The 19,849-nt window shown below is 36.5% G+C and overlaps 1 protein-coding gene across 4 annotated transcripts in view; it reads right to left on the bottom strand.

Moving 5' to 3' along the window:
- Positions 1–19,849, bottom strand: part of LOC149552303 (exportin-4 protein) — a 222,748-nt gene that overhangs the window by 122,439 nt on the left and 80,460 nt on the right. For 3 of the 4 annotated variants that reach the window (XM_089787824.1, XM_089787826.1, XM_089787827.1), the window contains 4 exons: positions 4,821–4,892; positions 4,601–4,696; positions 4,204–4,458; positions 3,913–4,096 (listed from right to left, as the gene is read on the bottom strand). In XM_089787824.1, the coding sequence (XP_089643950.1) occupies positions 3,913–4,096; positions 4,204–4,458; positions 4,601–4,696; positions 4,821–4,892 (607 nt within the window). The remainder of the gene's footprint in view (positions 1–3,912; positions 4,097–4,203; positions 4,459–4,600; positions 4,697–4,820; positions 4,893–19,849) is intronic. The other variant, XM_089787825.1, reaches the window with a different exon arrangement.

The following is a 19,849-nucleotide window of genomic DNA, read 5'->3' as shown; positions in this document are numbered from 1 at the left end:
TGTATTAAAAACAGTAACTTAGCAAACAATATGTGACAGTTTTGGAAATGACATTTTGTCAAACAGTTAAAAAGAAAGCTCGATTCAAACAGGAAACTCCCTGCGACAGCATAAATTAACTCATAATATATGTTGGAATTGAGTCATAAGGCATTATAGTATGTTTGTGAAACTGTTCGAAACTGAATAAGACATTATCTTTATAAACAAAGTCAAGGATAGATTCTTGTAATATCGACAAGGTCATTATGTGAATAGTTTGTCTGCTTCTTATAGTTTAGGGATTTGCATCCTAATTACTTTTGGTTATTGGCAAGATGTAAGTTACTTTGCATTCTTGTGAAGTGCATGTTGAATGGATCTTAGATATTATATTTTTATATGCTGTTATGGTTATAGCTGGGTGGTGGCTTATTATCAAACAGTGGTAAAACTTCTACAGACATTTGAATATTCAATGACAATGCAAAGGATCTTTTATTAAAGCATTGGCTGCATTTGGATTCAATTATGTTTTGTTTAGGCTATGAAGTATCTTAATAGCATTTAGGGATTCTTTTGAGATAATTTGTTTGAAACAGAATCCTTTTTATACAGATATATTTCAGTTTATGATTGAAATGGAAGTTGTTTCATTTGTGAAGCAGATTTATGATATATATTCGATGATTTGTCAATTAAAGTAAGAATATCATATGTGTATTGTTTAATTATCTTGACCAATTCGAAGGAATAGCTTAGTTTGTTATAAAAGTAGAGATAAGTAGTATAGTACTACGACTGGTAAGTATCGTTAAACTAATGTAACAGTTTAATTATATCTACGAGATCGTAATATTATAGTATTTATTTCTGTTGTTATAATAACCTGAATTTACTTTCAAAGTTTGGTAGTAGAAGATGAGATATTAAAAGATGAAGAATGTAATGTCATGTGAAATCTGACTGTTATTCATTGCATGTGCATTCTTAGAATATCTGATTGATGTGTATTTTAAGGATAACTGTAATGAACATATATCGAGGCGGCTGAATATCGATTTATCCTATTCAGTTAATTAATTCAGTGATAATTTTAAGATGAATTGGGAGGGTTAATTATAATTAAAAGATAATTGGCCTTACCTATGACTTAAACCAGTAAGGTTAAGTACGGAGAACAAGGCAAGTCTCTATTGCGTTATTTCACGAGTACTATAGAGAATCCCACTATGTGTTGTCTATGGGCTTACCATATACGGATGCAGTATCTTAGCACCATAGTGATGACACCTCAGTATATATATGGTTCATTAACTGATTATTCTTAGTGCGAGTTTAATTTTGCATTGTTAAGAAGATGTTACTTCTTGCATAATAAATTTTAGAATTGCACTATGTTATGTGGTTCAGATATCTGCATTATGGTTTTATATATGTTTATTCTGACATGTATGCAGGAGGACTACGCTTTTTAACTCAGTGTGTACTGAGCCCTCTTTGTGTTGTGTTGCATTTTGTGTATGTTTCAGGTATTCAAGTTGAATAACTAGTGCTAAGGAAGACTGTTCAAGTTACTTCTTGAAACTGAATTTGATAACTGTAAAGTCCATATGTTGGACTTAGGCGTCTTTGAATGATACTGTTCTTCATTATTGTACTGAACTCATTATGTATTAACATCATTATGGAAATTTATTTAGACGATATATTCTTATATTTTGAGGTCTACGAATTGAGAATGATTCAATCACTGTACTTGTTCTTGTAATATGTTGATTTAATTTTTTTTTTTAAAAAATCTTTCGTGCATTATGCTTGTTCTTGGTTTTCTAGTTATTGTTTTGTTTAGAGTACCAGCACTATAGAGGGGCTCCATCCGATGATGGCCTTTTATGCAGAGAAATTCATTGATATACAAGATGGGTCATTCTGATTTCTTCATACCATTCCCGACATTTGACACATGCACTTCGGATCTCCTTGGGATCTTTCAAGGAGGGATCTCATCGGCTCCATATCCAAACGGATCACTAGATTCATAAAGAGGACCTAATTTTTCGCCTTTGCATCATGGGAGAGGCTAAGACGGAGACACACTTTATTTTCTACTACCTCATCTACTATGAGGTTTGAGGGAGATTTTACTAACTATTTAGGGAGTGTCAGTCTCTCTCATTCTTTTTCGAGTACATTGATCATTGGTGTCTTACGCTTTATCTCCAAGAGACCACAAGGCTTCGAGACGACATCTTGCAATTTTTGTTCCATTCAAGACAGACCACGAATCAGCTCTTCACCTCTTCCTTCACGTTGGTCTCTCTAGCCCAGGCTAGCAAGCGTTCACTTGGTCTCCCTCCTAGACACACTAGGTCAGTGAGTCCACACAAGTGTTACACACAGCAACAACTCTCCACTTCCAATGGATCTTAGAGAGGGCCCAAGGCCTCCTCTCACCCCAAGCAATATTCTTTTGTTCTGTACTTTTTTTGGCAACGAGGAGAAGCTAGCTTTTGTTGTCTTTTGCTTCTTCTTCTTCTTGTTTGGGTTTTGTTTCTATTGTTTTTCCCCGAGCGCAGTTTGGTGTTCTCATTATTGGTTGGTCTTTTGTTGTGTATTGACAGTCCTTTAGACCCTCTTTATGGTCTCTTATTGGACATTAATAAATGTATCTTATCTTAGCTTACTACCACTACCAACTAGATGAGATAAACATAGATGATTGTCCACATCCAAAAGAATATGGCAGCGTTATCACACCTTGAGGCCTCATTTATGCCTCAACATGCAGTCTATGAGCTATATCATCTTATCTTCCTTTATATTTCTGCAAACTTTAGCTCCACAGATTTTAACACCCCAAAAATCAACATGAGACTGTACCCCTGTGTAGCTCCCTCTAAAGTCTTTCTTGCAATGTGACAAAGCTTACACCCTACTCTCCCCTATATTTCTTTTTTTCATTTGGTATCTGCGGCTGTAACAAGTTGAAGAGATTTTTTTCAATTAAAAGAGCCCCCTCCCTTAGAGAGAGGATTGTTGGGGCATCTCCCTAATTGGAGATTTCAGGAAAAGATAGGGTCATCTAAAGGACCCTCATGGACTTTCGATGTCCCCCAAATGCACTAGAAACTCCTAGCTGTCCCTTGAATTAAATATTTGAAACAAACGCTTTTAAAGAAAATAGGTATATTTTTAAAATATTCAAGCCACTAACCCTTACCTAATGATTTAAGGACACCAACCACACCCTAAGCACTCAGAAAAAAAAATTCAGATCCTAGCCTCATTCCAAATCAATATCAAGTCTTGCATGTATTAATAGCAATCTTCCAAAGTAAGAGCATTAGCAAAGTCTTCATCATTAGAGTCTGAGCATTAGGAAGAGTAAGAACAACAAGAACTTAATGATGCAAAAAGAACACAGTAATAAAAGTATAAAAGTCACATGTGCAATGAAAAAAAAATTGTTTCAATGCCTCAAGTTGGGCATGGTGTTGGGGGCTCTACCCTAGACCCCCCACGTAGCACCATCCATCAACATCCACCACCATCCCCAAATCTAGGCCCTTGGTTCCCCCATTTCATTCCTAGTCTTCATAGAACATACAATATTTGTAATTTTTTCTGATATAGAATGCAATAAAATAATTATTTCCCCTCAATTTGAATTTTTCAATGATTTTTAAATTTCCCAACTTTTAAATATTTTTGGCCAGGTTTTTCCTCCAAGTCTAGGTCCAAGTCAAAATTAGTTTGCTGGGTTTTTCGCCAAGTCAAAATCTTGACATTATTATCTATACAATTACAAACAAACAATCTTACATAGTAAAAGGCAATTTAATGTTTAAGGTATTGTTAGCAAATCATAACCTAAAATGTTAGGTAAGCATCATATAGACAAAAATCAGGTTTTCATATTAAGGTGTTTACCTGAAGGAAATATACTTCCAGTCAAACAACAAAATTGTATGATCAGCTGCCGACAATAAATGGCAAGAGGAGATTCCATCCTACTGCCATTCCTTGATTCATTTTGTCGCAAAGTTGCATAGAATTCCAGAAGCCACTTGACACGATCAGGAGATAGTAGAAGATCACGCCAACCTGGTCCTGGCTGAAACATATACAATAGAAATAACAAGCAGATTTGAACTTTTCAATATGATGGGTCCATAAAATCATCAATAGATCTGTTCTTGGCGATCCAGTATGCTTCCTCACCTGCACAACATTTTGTTCGCTAGATTTCTTATGTGCGACCTCTAAGCCTGAAAATGATGAAGAAATGTGTGTTCTATTCTTCCCAATAATCAATGCACCCGCATTCCCACCAATTGTGTTCCCTTTAAAATCCCAGTTCAAAATTTGAGACATCAGGCGCAAAGCTGCAGTACAGACCTTTAGTTCAGTTCCAATGCCTTCAGCTGCTCTTTGAGCTACACTGAAAGCAGCATCTTGAGTCCAAGAATAAAATTTCTACAAAATGGCAAGAAGAGACAATGGTTAATCACAATGTGATCTCACAAATACATGAAAACAACCTAATAAAATAATCAATAGCTTCATCACTAATTTGCATTTTTTCATTTTTTATGAGAATGGTAAATACATAAAACACCTGCAAATAAACTGATTCCAAGTTAGTGCGACATTGTTCATGGAACTCTGTTGGAAGCCCCATTGCACTGGCTGTTGAAGGTAAAAATTCAGAAACCTACAAAGCATGTAAAAATATCACTTTAGCAAATATATACACTAAATTTATAACTTTGCAGTCATTCATCAATGAGACTTCCGAATAAATTTTAGTGATGATCATTTGAAGCCCAGTTGCCTACCAATGACTCTAGAAATGTAATCCCAGCAATCTGAACAGGTAGCCCATGAGCACCTTGGACAGCTATTTTTACCTGCATAGTCAGTAAGATCAAATAGATGCAATACAGACAGAAGTATTCACTAAGAAATGAAAAAAAAAAAATTGAGACAAATACTGAAGAGAAGAAAGGAAAAATGAAAATTTATATTTGCATTCATTAATGGTCAAACGCCATCCTGACTGCTAAAATGCATATTCAAGCCAAATACATTAGTAATTCTGATTATGAGTAGACTTTTGGTTTGTATATACTGTCAATGACTCAACTTTTATATATTGCTCACTAAAATTAAGTTCATTTTTTATTTTTATCAAATTAGTAAATTATCATAGTTAACCACTATCAGGGATGGGGAGACGTCAGAACAGGGAGGAACAAGTTTCCGAGACAATGATCGGGGGGGTATACTATATACTATAGGTGTGATACTTAAAATGCTATTTTTGAAAAGATGTATAAGACTATTAAGAAGAAAAGTACGAAACTTGCAAATGCCAAACAATAATAGTAAACACTTGACCATTGAAGTCTTCAATATCAAATTACTAATTAGAAATTAGAATACTAAATACTACATAAGATTTTAAATTGTTGAATCAGCAAATGGAAGATTTATATTTCATGATATCAAAAGTATCTAATCATGAACATAATTTCAATGAGCATCATAATTTCAATGAACATAGATGGGCCCCACATACTCTTAAGAGTTCAAATAGAACCAAAGAAGTAATAAACAAATGTGTGATTTTTTTTAAGCATGTGTTTTAACTTGCCATCGTGGAGGGTCTTGGGCGTATCCGGGACACTTAAAGGACACCCAAGGGTCCCTGTCAACATCCTGGGAACATCGGGACATCCCTACGTTTCTAGGGGCAAGTGACAAAATTGGCAATGTCGTTAAGGACTTGGGAACATCGTCCCCACATCTCAATGACATCCCTGTTTCGCAAATGCGAAAGATTTGGGGAGAGAGACATCCTCGGTCTACACTGCAAATTACAATAATACCTAAGGACTTCCTCAATTATTAGATAAAAAAAATTAAGCTGGTTATAAAAATAGATTGTAAATGCAGATCAGTTTGTTGGAGATTGTAGCTGCGACAGAGATCTTTATCTCTAGAAATATGGACATTATTAATGTTAAGGTCATCTTTAGCTAAAGAGGACGCTTGTGATTAAATTGTAATATTAACTATAATGGCATGTGTCATTCAACATGTGTTAAGGCATGGAAATTCGAAGAGTTGTATTTGAAAGTAAAGAGTTATTGAAGAGACTTTTGGTTTGAATGCGAAGAATCTCTCTTTATGTTATATATATCACTTCAAGCAAAAGGCATTATACACTTGAATTTCATTATCAATAAAATGATCTTTTGTTGTGTGTGGCTGGGATTTTCCCTTCATTTTCGAAGGGTTTTCCTAGCATATTCATGTGTCTCTTGCATCTTTTCTGGTTATGCATTATTGGTTTTTATGTGATTTCTAGGTTAAAATCCAATATGGTATCGGAGCCTAGTTAGATAACAACATTTAAATATGCAATATTGTTGTATCAAATTGTCAAATTGTTTGTCCCATCACCATGAATTGAGTACGATCGAAGGTTTCTTGATAGGTCTAGTGAATGTGTCTATACTTGCATTGGCTTTGGAGCCAAAGTGTTGATAGAATTGTTGAGATTTTAGACAAAACTAGAATGCATACTTAAATCTGTATGGTGTGCATGTGGTGTCTGTGTCATCCTCTGTCAGAGATGAAATTAACAAAGTTGGGTGTCATGTTCATCCAAGTTATCAGGTTCAGGATGGTAGATCCATATGGATGTCATTCGCAACTCTTCCAAAGTGTCGTTTCTCCATTTTCGCCAGGCATATTTGCTTTATTTGCACTGCTCATGTTCCATCAACAGAACTGACCTGCATGATAACTCTCCATACGATGTTCAAGCTCGTAGATGTTAGTGGGATGATTAAGATAGAAATCGAGGAACACAAGGTAGTTGGAGGCTCGTAATGAACTCATCATTGTCGTTTCTGCAGGATGAGGTAATCGTCGATATCTTGTAATGGCAAGCTTTTACCTTCCTTTGTCCCTTCTTTTTTTTCTCGTGCTGCAAATTTGTTCTTCCGCCGTACATTCATTACTATTGGGAATATATAAGGTGACTATTTTTATTATAAACAGTTGCCTAAATAAATTATGTTATCATTCGATACTCATTCACCATGACGGCACCATCAATGTTTGATTAAGAACTGCTCACAATCATCAGCCTTGCTTGAATGAGATTTTCAGATTTCGGAGTGTAGTTTGGTAAGGGCAACCAAAGGCTTTTTGTATCGTGGCTGGAAGAATAGTATTTGGAAGCTTCAGCTCATGTCTCACCTAGACAAGTCATAAATTATCAATGATAATTATGGTGTGATTAAAATATTTAATATCTAGTGGTGCTATGCTAGCAATCCTCATGTCGTGTTTTTTCAGGTGGAGCTGCTAGCATGGCCTGCAAGGTCATCGCTAAGTAACGATACACATCAAGAATGTTATGATTGGAATCTCATCGTCCATTATGAAAGATTGTAGCTAGACTTAACATATTAGATACTGACAACAATTACATCTTCAGTTGCTTCACGTGGTTGAAGAAAATATGAAGGTAGTTTATCGTCAATCTCATCACATCAGCTGAAAACATACTCATATTTGACTGCCATCATGATAAATTAATCCTCTCCAACATTGGCTTCCATGTCTCAAGCTTCCTCTCCATCATTTGATTTGCATAGTTGGATCCGTTAGCATGCAATGTCAACTAGGCATGGTAACTGCTCCATGCAAAGATTATACATGTGCGTATAATAAAGAATAGTTTGTCTTCCAGTTAGAATAGGATTCTATAGTATTAATGAATATGAACGGCAGTCTTGTCATTTTTTGCCCACCCTTCATCCATCATTGGTTGTCTGCAAAAGGGACAAGAATTGAAAGTTTTTTTCTTTGAAGCACATGTGCTTCCCGAGGATGCGATGGATTGTGGAATTGGAAATTCAGCCTTCGACCACTTTAAAATGGCTTGTCTATGTCAAAGGATGTTATCCCAAAGTATTTTTTTACTAGCTCTTCTTGCGTGAAGGTTGTTTCCAGAAAACTACCAACTTCTTGCCTTGCAATTGAATATCTCTATCTTGTTGTGTCTCATTGTGCATGTAGAAATTTCATCTTGATGCTAGCAGAGAGGTTGGCGTTCTAATTAGATCCCGAGTATGATGAGACCTTTTCCAGATCAGTTGGATTATGGGGCGTTGTTCAAGGGACGATATCGCAGATACTTTTGTTATTGAAGAGTTTCCTCTCTTACGGCATTTTGATATCTCTTGCCATGGATTGTTTTAGATTAAGGTAAAAACAGGTTTTGAAGGGACCCAAAACCCTTTAACAAAAGCCAAAGATCAGGAATAAGAACCAGCCAGGTTTTACAAGGACCTGAAACCTAGAGTAAAGCAAAAATCACAAAAGACCAAGTTTTACAAGGACTTGAAACCGCGAGTTTAAACCAAACACGCCCAAGTTTTACAAGGACCTGGAACCTAATGTTTTTAAACAAAAGGCTGGAAAAATAAAAAACAGAACCAGCAACACCACCTGGACCAGCAACCACAACTAGCACCTACACCAGTTCCTTGATGCTCTTCTCCACCTCCTTACTAGCTTCAGCAGTAGCCTCGATAATATCAATCGTGGTAGAAACAGGAACCTCAGGAGCATCAACAATCTTTTTTTCTCATACTCTACCTCATTCTCTTGCTAGGCCCTCCTAGACTCCTCACCACAACAGTGTTTGGAGACATGATCTCCTCGTTACTTTTCTTGCCCAGATTGGCCGCTACAGCACACAAACTAGAAGTGACTTGCTCCATTCTCTGCCCACTTTCCTTGATAAGTTGACGGAGTTCCAGCTCATAATCCTTTAGTTTGTCTGGGATGTTGCCGACAAGATTCTCCAAGTGGGCTTGTTGGTTCCCAAAACCGCATATTGGAATCCTACGAGCCTTGCTTGCTCGATGTTGGGATACCAACTGGTTAAGGCCAACTTGATGGGATTGATCAATGCGATCTAAATCCCCTACGCTTCCAGCTCTGCAAAACCAAGGCGGGTATACCTGATCCTGGATGAAACACTTAAATCCAAGATGCTTAAAGCAGGTTGATTAAAACACGAAAACAATAAAAGTTTTCCATATGGCAAGAATTATAGGAAAACTTTAAACTTGCAATTTATGAACTGTGAACAAAAGTAAATGATTGAAATAATGTTTAAATATAAATAAATGTAGATTAATGCAACAGATAAGTATATTAATTCCTCAAAGGCAAGAAATGAAACATTTGCCAACATATGGATTATGAATTAAGAATGAAAGACCAATGCTTAATTAAATGGGCAATAGAGTCAATATTATTAGTTGAAACGTACAACTTTACAAAGTTCAATATATTAAACTATAAACAATTTTAATAATTCAAACGCGACAAATCAATTATTTGAACGCAATTTAAATTAGTCTAAAATGCACTTTAACTCCTGCAGAGACAAATTAGACAAATACGGAAACGATAAAATATTTCACAATATCTATGTTTATCAAATTTAAAATGCAATAATGATCCAATCCACGTATTCGAATATTAAAATATTTATAGAAAATAATAAAAAACACTTATAAAGGACACAACTTAATAAAAATTAAAACTCTAATGCAAATAAATCAAATAAATACTTCTTCCTGATCCGGAAATAAAATCATACTGGAGACACTCCTTACGGATGATCTATCCAATATAATTTGACTCCAAAATCGCACAAGAATTTATTCCATAATTCACCATCCACAGGCTTAGTTCAAAAGGTCATTTTCTTTTCAAATGAAAGATATAATATAACATAGACTATAGCATAGGTAAAGAACTGAAAATATGAATATTAAATTGTCTTAAGTTTTTCCTTTATGTTTTACATCTCATATTTATAGAAGATCAAGAGGCATCGGTTGCCTTATTGAATCATTCACACCTTTTCATAACTAATGACCACCAATATTAAATATTAAATACTTAATGTAGTCTTGACCTAACATGATCGATAGTTTGATGTAGTATATTTTAAGATGTTGACAATACTATGCTTGAAGTTTTTTACTCTTTCGCTCCACATTTGCAAACGCCTTCAAAATTATCATAGCTCATGTTTGAACCTACAATCTTCCTCCCATGTACACATCAGTCCTTCTAGCATATCTCCAGACTTCATGAAAGATGAGTTCCATGCTGGATTTTGTCACACACAGTCGCCTCAAGTTAACTGCTACAACCCCAGCGATATTCATAATCTGCATCCTCGTGGACATCTTCAACTTATGAGCTTTCATTCAAGGGTTTTCACATATGCCTCTCGCGTTTTCCCTCTAGTTTCTCCCACGTGTGAAGCGGAGTTTTAAATCAGCATAGGGAAATCATTGTACCCTCCTCTCAAGTGTACACTTTTCAAACTCGGGTGTCCCCAACCACACTCAGTGTTGTGATGCCTCTTATTTCTAGCGTGACCCTTCAGACCAATAAAAAAAAAACACAAAAATAAACTTTATTAAATTATACAAAAATGACTAGCAACACATATATCCTTCACGTATGAAGCCTTGCAAAATGATTAGGTTCTTAATATTGGGAATGTTTTTTCAGAATGGCACTTCTCCCGTGCTTTAGGACACTCCCGGAACAGGGTCTTTTATTCTCTCCAAATCTAAAATAGAACATTGCTAGACGGAGACAAGAAACATAGTAATCCTGTGACTGGATCATTTCATAAGCAATTCCATATAATTGACAGAATGCCATGGGCTGAGATGCTTATTATGATCATCAAACAAATATCTTCAATCCTATGCCAAATCTGTATAATTTGTTCATATTTTAATACCCTTCACTATTCCAACTAAATAATGCTTTATGCTGTAGGCAAATCTGAATGTGCATCTCTGAATTCATTTCCCAAAGCTTAAAACAATATACAGATCTTCATCAATCAAGTAGTGCCCAACCCGTCCAACACTATTTATATGTCTTGTTTCCGATTGCTGAAATATGTCACTTCATCTGTATGATTCATTCCAAAGACTGCTTAAATAAATAAAAAATGCTGCCAGCACCCTCAAAGTAAATCTACAAATAATTTAAATGCTCTTATGCTTTGGGTTCCTTATTTTGCGGTAGATCATAGTGACTGATAGCAAGGTTGGCCATTACTCAGGCTGATAACTAAAATATTATCCTTATGAACTGAGTTGTACAAGAAACCAACTACATGAAGTCTGTGCTTTGTAGGTTCATCACCACCAGTGTTTGTATTGCTAAGACCATCGGAAAAGGACCTTGAAAAGTTGCTCAGAAGGCCCCTCCATGAGATCTGAATGAGTCAACAGCCAAGATGAATATTAGGATGGCAGATTAAAACATCAAAATAGTCTTTATAATTTCATTCCTCAGTTGTTACTATTCATCAACATGACTATCATGATCTATTCATGCTTGTTTGGTAGATACTTTGCCACATCTTAACAAAACTTGCATATCTGCATGCATTGATTGTACTCTTTGGTTGCTGGAGATAACCTTTTCTGGGCAGTAATTCATATACAGATAAAGCTTCTAGTTACTACTTCAGTTCAGTTGTTGTTGCCTCTAACTGCAAATATAAATACTGGAATCACAAAAAACTAAAATCAGCATATGCCAAATTCATTTCTAATTGTCACCGTATATGACTGTTGCTGCTCCATTGAAGGCATGCCTTTGGTGTTCAAGTCTTGTTTAGACTTACCACTGCATAACCATTAATAATCTCATTGTAAACAACCAGCATAATATATACATATTTCCCTTCATCCAACCAATATCTTGAGACAATTAACCAATCCCGATGTAACTTCAAAACTGCAGGTGAAGGCTGGAAGGAAACAAAACTGCTGATGACTTCCAGAATATTGAAAGAATACTGAAGCAGATGGTAGCATATTTTCATTCAGGTATTGAGACATCTAATTTTTCAGGCACCCTCTGTCCTTCAAAACCATCAGTTCTACTTCCATGAACAGTGTCTTGATCCTATCTTTGTAATGATGTCTGAAACTTTTCAGTGACTATATAAATGGAGACACAAATTTTAGGCTCCATCAGGGCTCTCATGACACGTTCATGGTCCAACTCTTTCTAAATGACTCCAACCTTTTTCTTGAGCACCGTGATTTCATTGTATAGCCACGAATTCGCTTGTAGAGAAGCCTCCACTTTAAGTTTGGCAATATGAAGAAAGGAGAGTTTCGCATGGTGGGTCTCATCCCTAGTATCTTCTTCAATTCTAATTGCAACGTCAATGGTAGTGTTATTGACTGAGATGTCAGTGTTAGCATCCTACTTCTCCTTTAACTCCTCTTCCTTCTCCTTTGTCCGGCTTTGCCCCTGCATAACAAGGACATTACCCTCATTATTCTTTTCAGTGTCAATGTCCATTTTCTCCTCGCTGGATTTAGTATTCGGAGAAGAAAGAACTTTACCTTTCCCCTCATCATCCTTTAAAGCTTCAAACCCAACATTTGATTCAGATTTTTTGTCTTTACTCTCCTCCACTTGGTCCTTACTACTAGACATGCCCTTACTTCCAAAGTAGCCTTCCAGGTTCGAACTAAGGTCTCCCATTTCAGTCTTATCGTCATCCTCGGCAAAATTCTCAGAATCTGTCACTTCCTCAACATTCTTCTTTTAATCTCCTGCTTATGACCCTTTTTATTCTTCTTGCCATGGATTGTTAGTTGTTGTGCCTCCTTTGAATTCGCGTTCTATAATCATCGAAAAGGCATATTCTTCAAGGGAATCTCTAATTTAAGTCTAAACCATAGTAACGAGAATCGCCCAAAAATTGCTTGAATCGGCGATTCCGCGACCAGATTCATGCTGGGTGATTTTTTTTGCATCGTGAATCGGTATCGCTGATTTCTAGGACATGAATCGCCGATTCAGGCGATTCATGTAAAAATCGCCAAAAATCGGCCATGAATCGCCCGCGGCATGTAAAAAGGGAAGTTGAAATTTTTTTTAAAATCACTTGTTTTTTTCACTTTGTTTTTGACCTATTCTCTTTGTTATAACCCTAAAGGGCCTTCTATTTGTTAAGCATGAGTAGAAGAGAGGAAAAGTGAGAGAGAAGAAGAGAAAAGAAAAGCCATAGGTTTCCAACCGGCAAGAAGGAGGAGCACCAAAGAGATCAGCAAGCCATTTGGGGAGCCCATCAATTGCTTTGGGAGCATTAAGGAGCCAATATCAACACTCCTCAACTCATTTGCAAGAGGTAAGTGCTTATCTTTTTCTTGCATGTTAGTGTATTATGCATTTTTTGTTAAATTTGTAGTGTATTATGTGCTTTTTGTTAAATTTCTATAGTTTCCAAGAATTTTAGTGTAAATCTTGAATGTTCTTTATTTTTACTAAGTTGCAAGCTAGGGTTTGTTGTTTTCTAATTTTTATTAGCTTCAAACTTTGATATTTTACATAAAAAAAATTATTGCAGCAGCCTTTGCTCTCATTTTTCACAAATTCCAATGGGTAAAAAAGATGAATGTTGGAAATATAATGAAGAGTTTCCTGGAAGAACCAAATATCAAACAAAATGCATGTTTTGTAAAGAAAAAATAACTTCCGGGGGTATTTATAGATTGAAATTCCACATTGCTGCTATACCTGGACACGATGTTACAGTTTGCACTCACCAAACTCCTGAGGCAAAACGCACTTGCTTAATGGCATTAGAAAAAATTGAAAAAGACAAAGCAAATAGGAAAATGCAAGTTGAAGGGTTAAGGGGTATTGGCTCCCATGTTCCCGCATCCGTAGCCACATCCACATCAGCTTCCGCATCCGTAGGTTGTGTTGGAGAGTGTTCTTCTAGGCCTCTTTTTTATCCTAGTTCATCTGCTCGTGCTAGTGCTAGTGCTAGTCGATCACATACTGAGACAGAGTCCTACACCAACCTATTGCAGCCTAGAGTGCAGAAAAACAGAATGGATAGTTACTTTGTGCCCCGCACTACTCCTGATTCCCAACCCACGCTTGAGGGCATGGGTTTGAACAAGAAGATTCACGATGTTGCCAGAAAGGAGATATGCAAATTTTGGTACTTTTGCAACATTCCATTTATTGCAGCCAGGTAATTGATTCTTTTTTCTTTGTTTTCTTTAAAGTTAAAATTAAAAGTAAAAGTAAAACTTTAATTATATCTACTTGTTTTATAATTTGAGTCTTTGACATCTAAACTTTTATTTGTGACAGGGCTCCTTATTGGCAGAATATGATAGATGCGGTTGCTATTTGTGGTCCGGGGTTTAAAGCCCCAACTGAGGCTGAGTTGAGCGGATACCTCCTGGATGAGATGGTAGAGGACATGAGGGTTGACCTCAAGGAGAACCGAAAGGAATGGATTGCAAAGGGTTGCACCATCATGACTGATGGTTGGACCGATAGGAGGAATAGAACACTCCTCAATTTTCTTGTATCCTGTGGAGGTGATTGATCATTCTACTTTCCTACATACATTGTAAATTTTGATTTGTTGAATGCTAATTCGTTAATGATCCATTTAATATTATAATTCGTTGTTTTGTTACTTGTAGGATATACCATGTTCATAAAATCCATTGATGCTTCCGCACATGTGAAAAATGCCACATATTTATGTGAGGCTATTGAGGAAGTTATAGCAGAGGTGGGGGAACAAAATGTGATCCAGGTGGTGACGGATAATGCAGCAAATTATGTTGCAATAGGTAAACTTTTAACTTTGCAAGTTTTGAAAATAAATTTATTTGAATTTTGAAATTTGAGTTTCTAATTGACTTAAAATTGTTGTAGGGAAACTTTTGATGGAGAGGCACCCCACCATATTTTGGTCCCCTTGTGCGGCACATTGCATTGACCTCATGTTGGAGGAAATTGGCAAACTTGAGTTTGTCAAGTCATGTGTGGAAAGGGCAAAAAACATATGCAAATTCATTTATAATCATGCATTTGTCCTTAGCACAATGAGGAAGTACACAAAAGGCAAGGAGTTAGCTCGCCCAGGTATCACGAGGTTTGCCTCGAATTTCATCACCTTGCAGTCCTTGTTGACATCAAGGGATGGATTGAGGAGCATGTTTGTTGGGCAGGAGTGGATTTGCTCTTCCTATGCTACAACCACTGTAGGGTTAGATGTGGCGGATTGCATATTTGATGAGGATGGTTTTTGGAAACCCGCTAGAGAAATCCTTAAGGTAAATTTATTGCAATTTAACATTTAGTATTTTGCTTTTACTTTAAGTTATATTATTTTATATTTAAGTTTTGACTCAATTTTTTTGTTTTACTTTATATGTAGGTCACTGAGCCCCTTCTAGCTTTGCTACGAACTGCTGATGGGGAGAAGCCCTCTATGGGCTACATTTATGAGGGCATGGATAGGGCCAAGGAGGCCATCAGAGCCCAATATGCAAGAGTGCAGGAGAGGTATGGCCCTATTTGGGACATCATCGATAGGAGATGGCAGAATCAGCTCCATCGACCCATCCACGCAGCAGCTTACTATCTGAATACGGCATTTCGTTTCCGTCCTGAATTCAAGGCGGATGCGGAGGTTCTCACTGGCTTATACACAGTGATTCAGAGATTGAGTAGCGATGAAAATAGCGCTGCTGCGATTGTTGAGCTAGACCAGTTCAACAATAAGGAGGGGCCACTTTTCTCTAGCAGGATGGCCATAAATGCTCAGACAACACTATAGCCAAGTAAAAATTAAATAATATATTCAATGTTTATGAATCTAGATTCTAAACTTAAAGTTGATTATATAATGCATTAATTTTAGAGTTGTAATTTGTAAATGAGACTAATTGTTTTTGTTTTTACCTTATTTCAGATAGATGGTGGCAAATGTTTGGGGCCACAACCCCAAACCTTCAAAAAATTGCCATCCGCATTCTGAGTCAACCGAGCAGTGCTTCTGGATGTGAGCGCAATTGGTCCATGTTCGAGCACATCCACTCGAAGAGGAGAAACAGGTTGACAATGCAGAGGTTGAATGATCTTGTCTTTGTTCATTACAACCTTCGTCTTAGGATCAGACAGATTTTGGGCGCTGACTCCTCTCCGATCATTCTGGAGGAGATTGATCCAAAATCATAGTGGATCACAGAGACCGTGGACCCAGTCTTCATTGAGGAAGACCGCACGTGGGTTGACCAGGTGGATGTAGAGGCTAAGGCTGTGGCCAGGGCAGAGGAGGCAGCTAGAGCACGTTCAGGCATTGGTAGACGCACACGCGCACGCACAGACGCAGGCCCTAGCGACGTTATTCATGAGCCCATTGCCCATGCAGGGGACATGGCTCAGCAGTCCTCTAGGACCTACCTTACACGCCTTTCTAATAGGTAAACTGGATACTCAGAGGCTGAGGTTGAGGCTGCAGCAGAGCTAGAGGATGATGATGAGGATGATGAGGCTTGAGCTAGAGCCTTGTTTTTATATTTTGTTTACACTATATAGATATTGATAGTGATACTGAATCACTGATAGACATATGTTTCAAACTTTCATGGATCTTCATCTTAGATTTATACATACATTTATGATTTGATGTCTTATAGATCTTCATGATTTCATCTTACTGATTCTATGATTTGAATCATTATGATCATTTGATTTTTATTTACTTCAGCTAGCATACAATTTACATTTTAGTACATAATGATAACACAGTTATGTATGTGATGGATTTTATGTTTCATGTTTATGTATGTTAGATTCTATTTGATGATGTTATAGTGTTTTTAAGTTATATTCAATAAAGGGTGCATGAAATAAGTCTTAAATTGTTAAAATCTTTACATTTAAAAAGTTTTTTCAAATTTGCCGATTCATCGCCGATTCACCGGCGATTCACCCCCAATTCACGATTCGATTCGGCCGTGCCGATTCCGATACGATTCCGATTCACGTTACTTTGGTCTAAACTCTAGTCAAATATGTTGGCTTGCAGAGGAAGTTAAATCTATTGTGCCAAGAATGATGGTATTATGTTGCCAACATGCCTCTTGAATGAGTATTATGTTTAACAAAAACCACCCTCTTCCCAATGCACGTGATCATAGATACTTTCTCAAACCTAGTGCATAACAAAAGGATTAATATCTGCACGCGTATCATTCTTCATGAGTGAAGAAAATGCAATGCATATGTGATATTGATCCAGCCACTCCAACAGCTACTAAGGATAGGTAATATTGTGATGTTTTATATTGATATCACAAGCATTACTTTAGGTGTAGAGGTTTTTCTATATATTCATTTGTGTGCATGTTGATCACAAAGAGATAAGTAGTTATATATCTAATTGATTGCTTTCAGCATTAAAATTAATTTATTAATTTTTATTGATTACAGGATGCAATGGATTTATGCAAGTCGGAGCAGGATGTTGCTTCAGAGGGAGGTTTCATCTGCCATCCTTATGCATGATCAAAGTGATTCCTAATTGAAAGGAAGTCCTTATGGAGTCCCAACCTTTCTTACATATGTTAATATTTTGGTATTGATAGATTTTGAGACTTATGTTGAAAAAGAGTTTCAGCTATGATTTCCTTTATGGTAGATTTTTGAGACTTGTGTTTGGAAAAGAGTTTCAATTATGATTTTATGAGTTATTATTCACGTGATATCAACAATAAGATTGTAAGAATCAGCTCTAATAACTCTTTTGCTCTCAAAGTGATCACCATGTGGAGGGAATCCATGATGACATCACATGGAGAGAATCCCTGATAAAAGTTGGATGTCATGTTAAGTAATTCCATGACAGTCCATGTAGAGAGAATCCGTGATTAAAGGCTTAGCTGGGATTCTTACAAATCTATCATGTTGAGTGATTCCATGAGTAAATTGTTCTCTTAGTGTCATATGAGAATCTAGTTGTGTTTCCTTGTGTGATTTCCATGGTGAGTAATTCCATAATTTTTATAAGATCTATGTGATTAGATTTTATCATTGACATTTTGGTTATAGCCTTGTGTGACTATTCAACTAAAGATCTATCTTTGGCTAAGAGGGAGTATTGGAGATTGTAGCTGCGATAGAGATCTTTATCTCTAGAAATATGGACATGTAACAATGAACCTAGTTGTATCTGATGTAACAATGATTATATGCATTGGAAATGTTGTCTAGTGAATATGGATACGACACTATGCACTGAAGATGCCATCTCTAAATAAATCTTTACGTTCTTGCAACAAGGATGTCATGAGGCGGCATGCTATAAGCAGAGCAATCCATAAAGGATAAGAAATAATATATAAAATTCTTTGATGATCCTAATGAGATGAAGAGGAAATGCCTTAATATACCTTCTCAAGTGGGATGATGGGATGCATTGGAAAGGGTGTGACTTATGTCCTTTTGTAGTAGTCTCCTTTCCTATTATTAATTATACCAACCAGTTTGTTTATTTACTAATTGCTACTTCCAAGTCTAGAGTTGTTTTCGATTTGTTTGTATGCTTTGCAATCATGAACCAATGCCCTAAAACATATTGATTGATATTACATGACTAAACTTACTTATCAATATTCCTAATGTGCCACATAATGTTAATGATCCACAGTTCAAACTATTACCCATGAATAGTCCACATTTATCTTTACATGGTCATGATATTTTGAAGTTGTTGTTAAGAGAAGGTCCCTTATCGAAGCCCCCGTTGTGAATATTGATCAAATTTTTGGTCAAACAAATCTCTGAAGTTGAACATTGAACATTTTGTTCAAATTTCAAGGTTCATAAGTTCATCAATTTTCCTTGGTCGAGACAGTTCAAAGTCGAAAAAGTCATTTGTCCCAAAGGATACTTTTGCTCATCGTTGAAGTTGAACATGAACATTGAACACTTTGTTCGAGGTTCAAAGTTCATAAGCTCACCTTCATGTCTAGTCCTTGTTGTCGAAGAGCATAGTTTCCAATATATTTTGACTTTTGAACTTGAACATTGAATTGTTTTTGCAGTTCAATCGTTCATGTTCTCTTGGTCAAAAAGACTGATACCATCAGTGCCATGTGTCCAGGCAGGCGCCTCAACGAAAGCCCAACATTTTACCGAGATCTACGAAAAGATATGTATTAATTGGAAGTTAATGGTAATGATGGCAAGGCATGTCACAACACGTGCGGAGCTCGAATGAGCTTTTAATGATATAAAGTACTTGTCGCGTCACCAATCTTGTTAGTCATTCGCATGCTTTAAATCCAGGTTTTATGTTTTAAAAGAAGCTACCTCATTTTCATTCCTTTTTACCATTACTGTTTTTAGTAAAAGATTGGTTTAGTCTTGTTTGGAGATACGCGAAAGTAGCTTAAGCATTTCCTTTCAGTAAAGTTTGCATGCGTCTAGCACAGTTAGTCTCTTGCCCTTCATTATCAAGTGTTTCTTTTCCTATATTATCTTAAGGGTTGTCATTTCTATTTTTGTTTTGTTCTGTTCTGGTCAATCCCCTTACCATGGTTGTCGCATTTCGCCCTAAGTTACCCAATAAAGTTAAGGAGTCTATTATAGGTAGTGTCCTACCTAATATTGAAGACACATTGCTTGCGAAAGAAGACATGGGTAAATTATTGGCTAGATTTGCAAACCCAAAACCTGGTTCTATATCCCAAAAGGTCTCAGATAGTGGTTTGTTGCAAGCGTCGGCTTTCCCTAAAGCCTTTCCCTACCTTGAATTGGTTCTAGCATGCAGAGATAGGTACGACATGGCTGAAAAGTGTATCTGTGCTTTTAATGGTGAAGTTCTGGTGTATGTTAACCGAGTTGCTGTAATGGGTGCACTAAGGATTCCTCCACATGAAATCTATGAGGA

Source organism: Cupressus sempervirens, chromosome 6, assembly GCF_028749045.1.
Source record: "Cupressus sempervirens isolate cs-2001-9-10 chromosome 6, ASM2874904v1, whole genome shotgun sequence".
Classification (NCBI taxonomy): Eukaryota; Viridiplantae; Streptophyta; class Pinopsida; order Cupressales; family Cupressaceae; genus Cupressus; species Cupressus sempervirens.
Note: the sequence above shows the minus strand (reverse complement) of the source record. Positions and strands in the feature narration are given on the sequence as shown.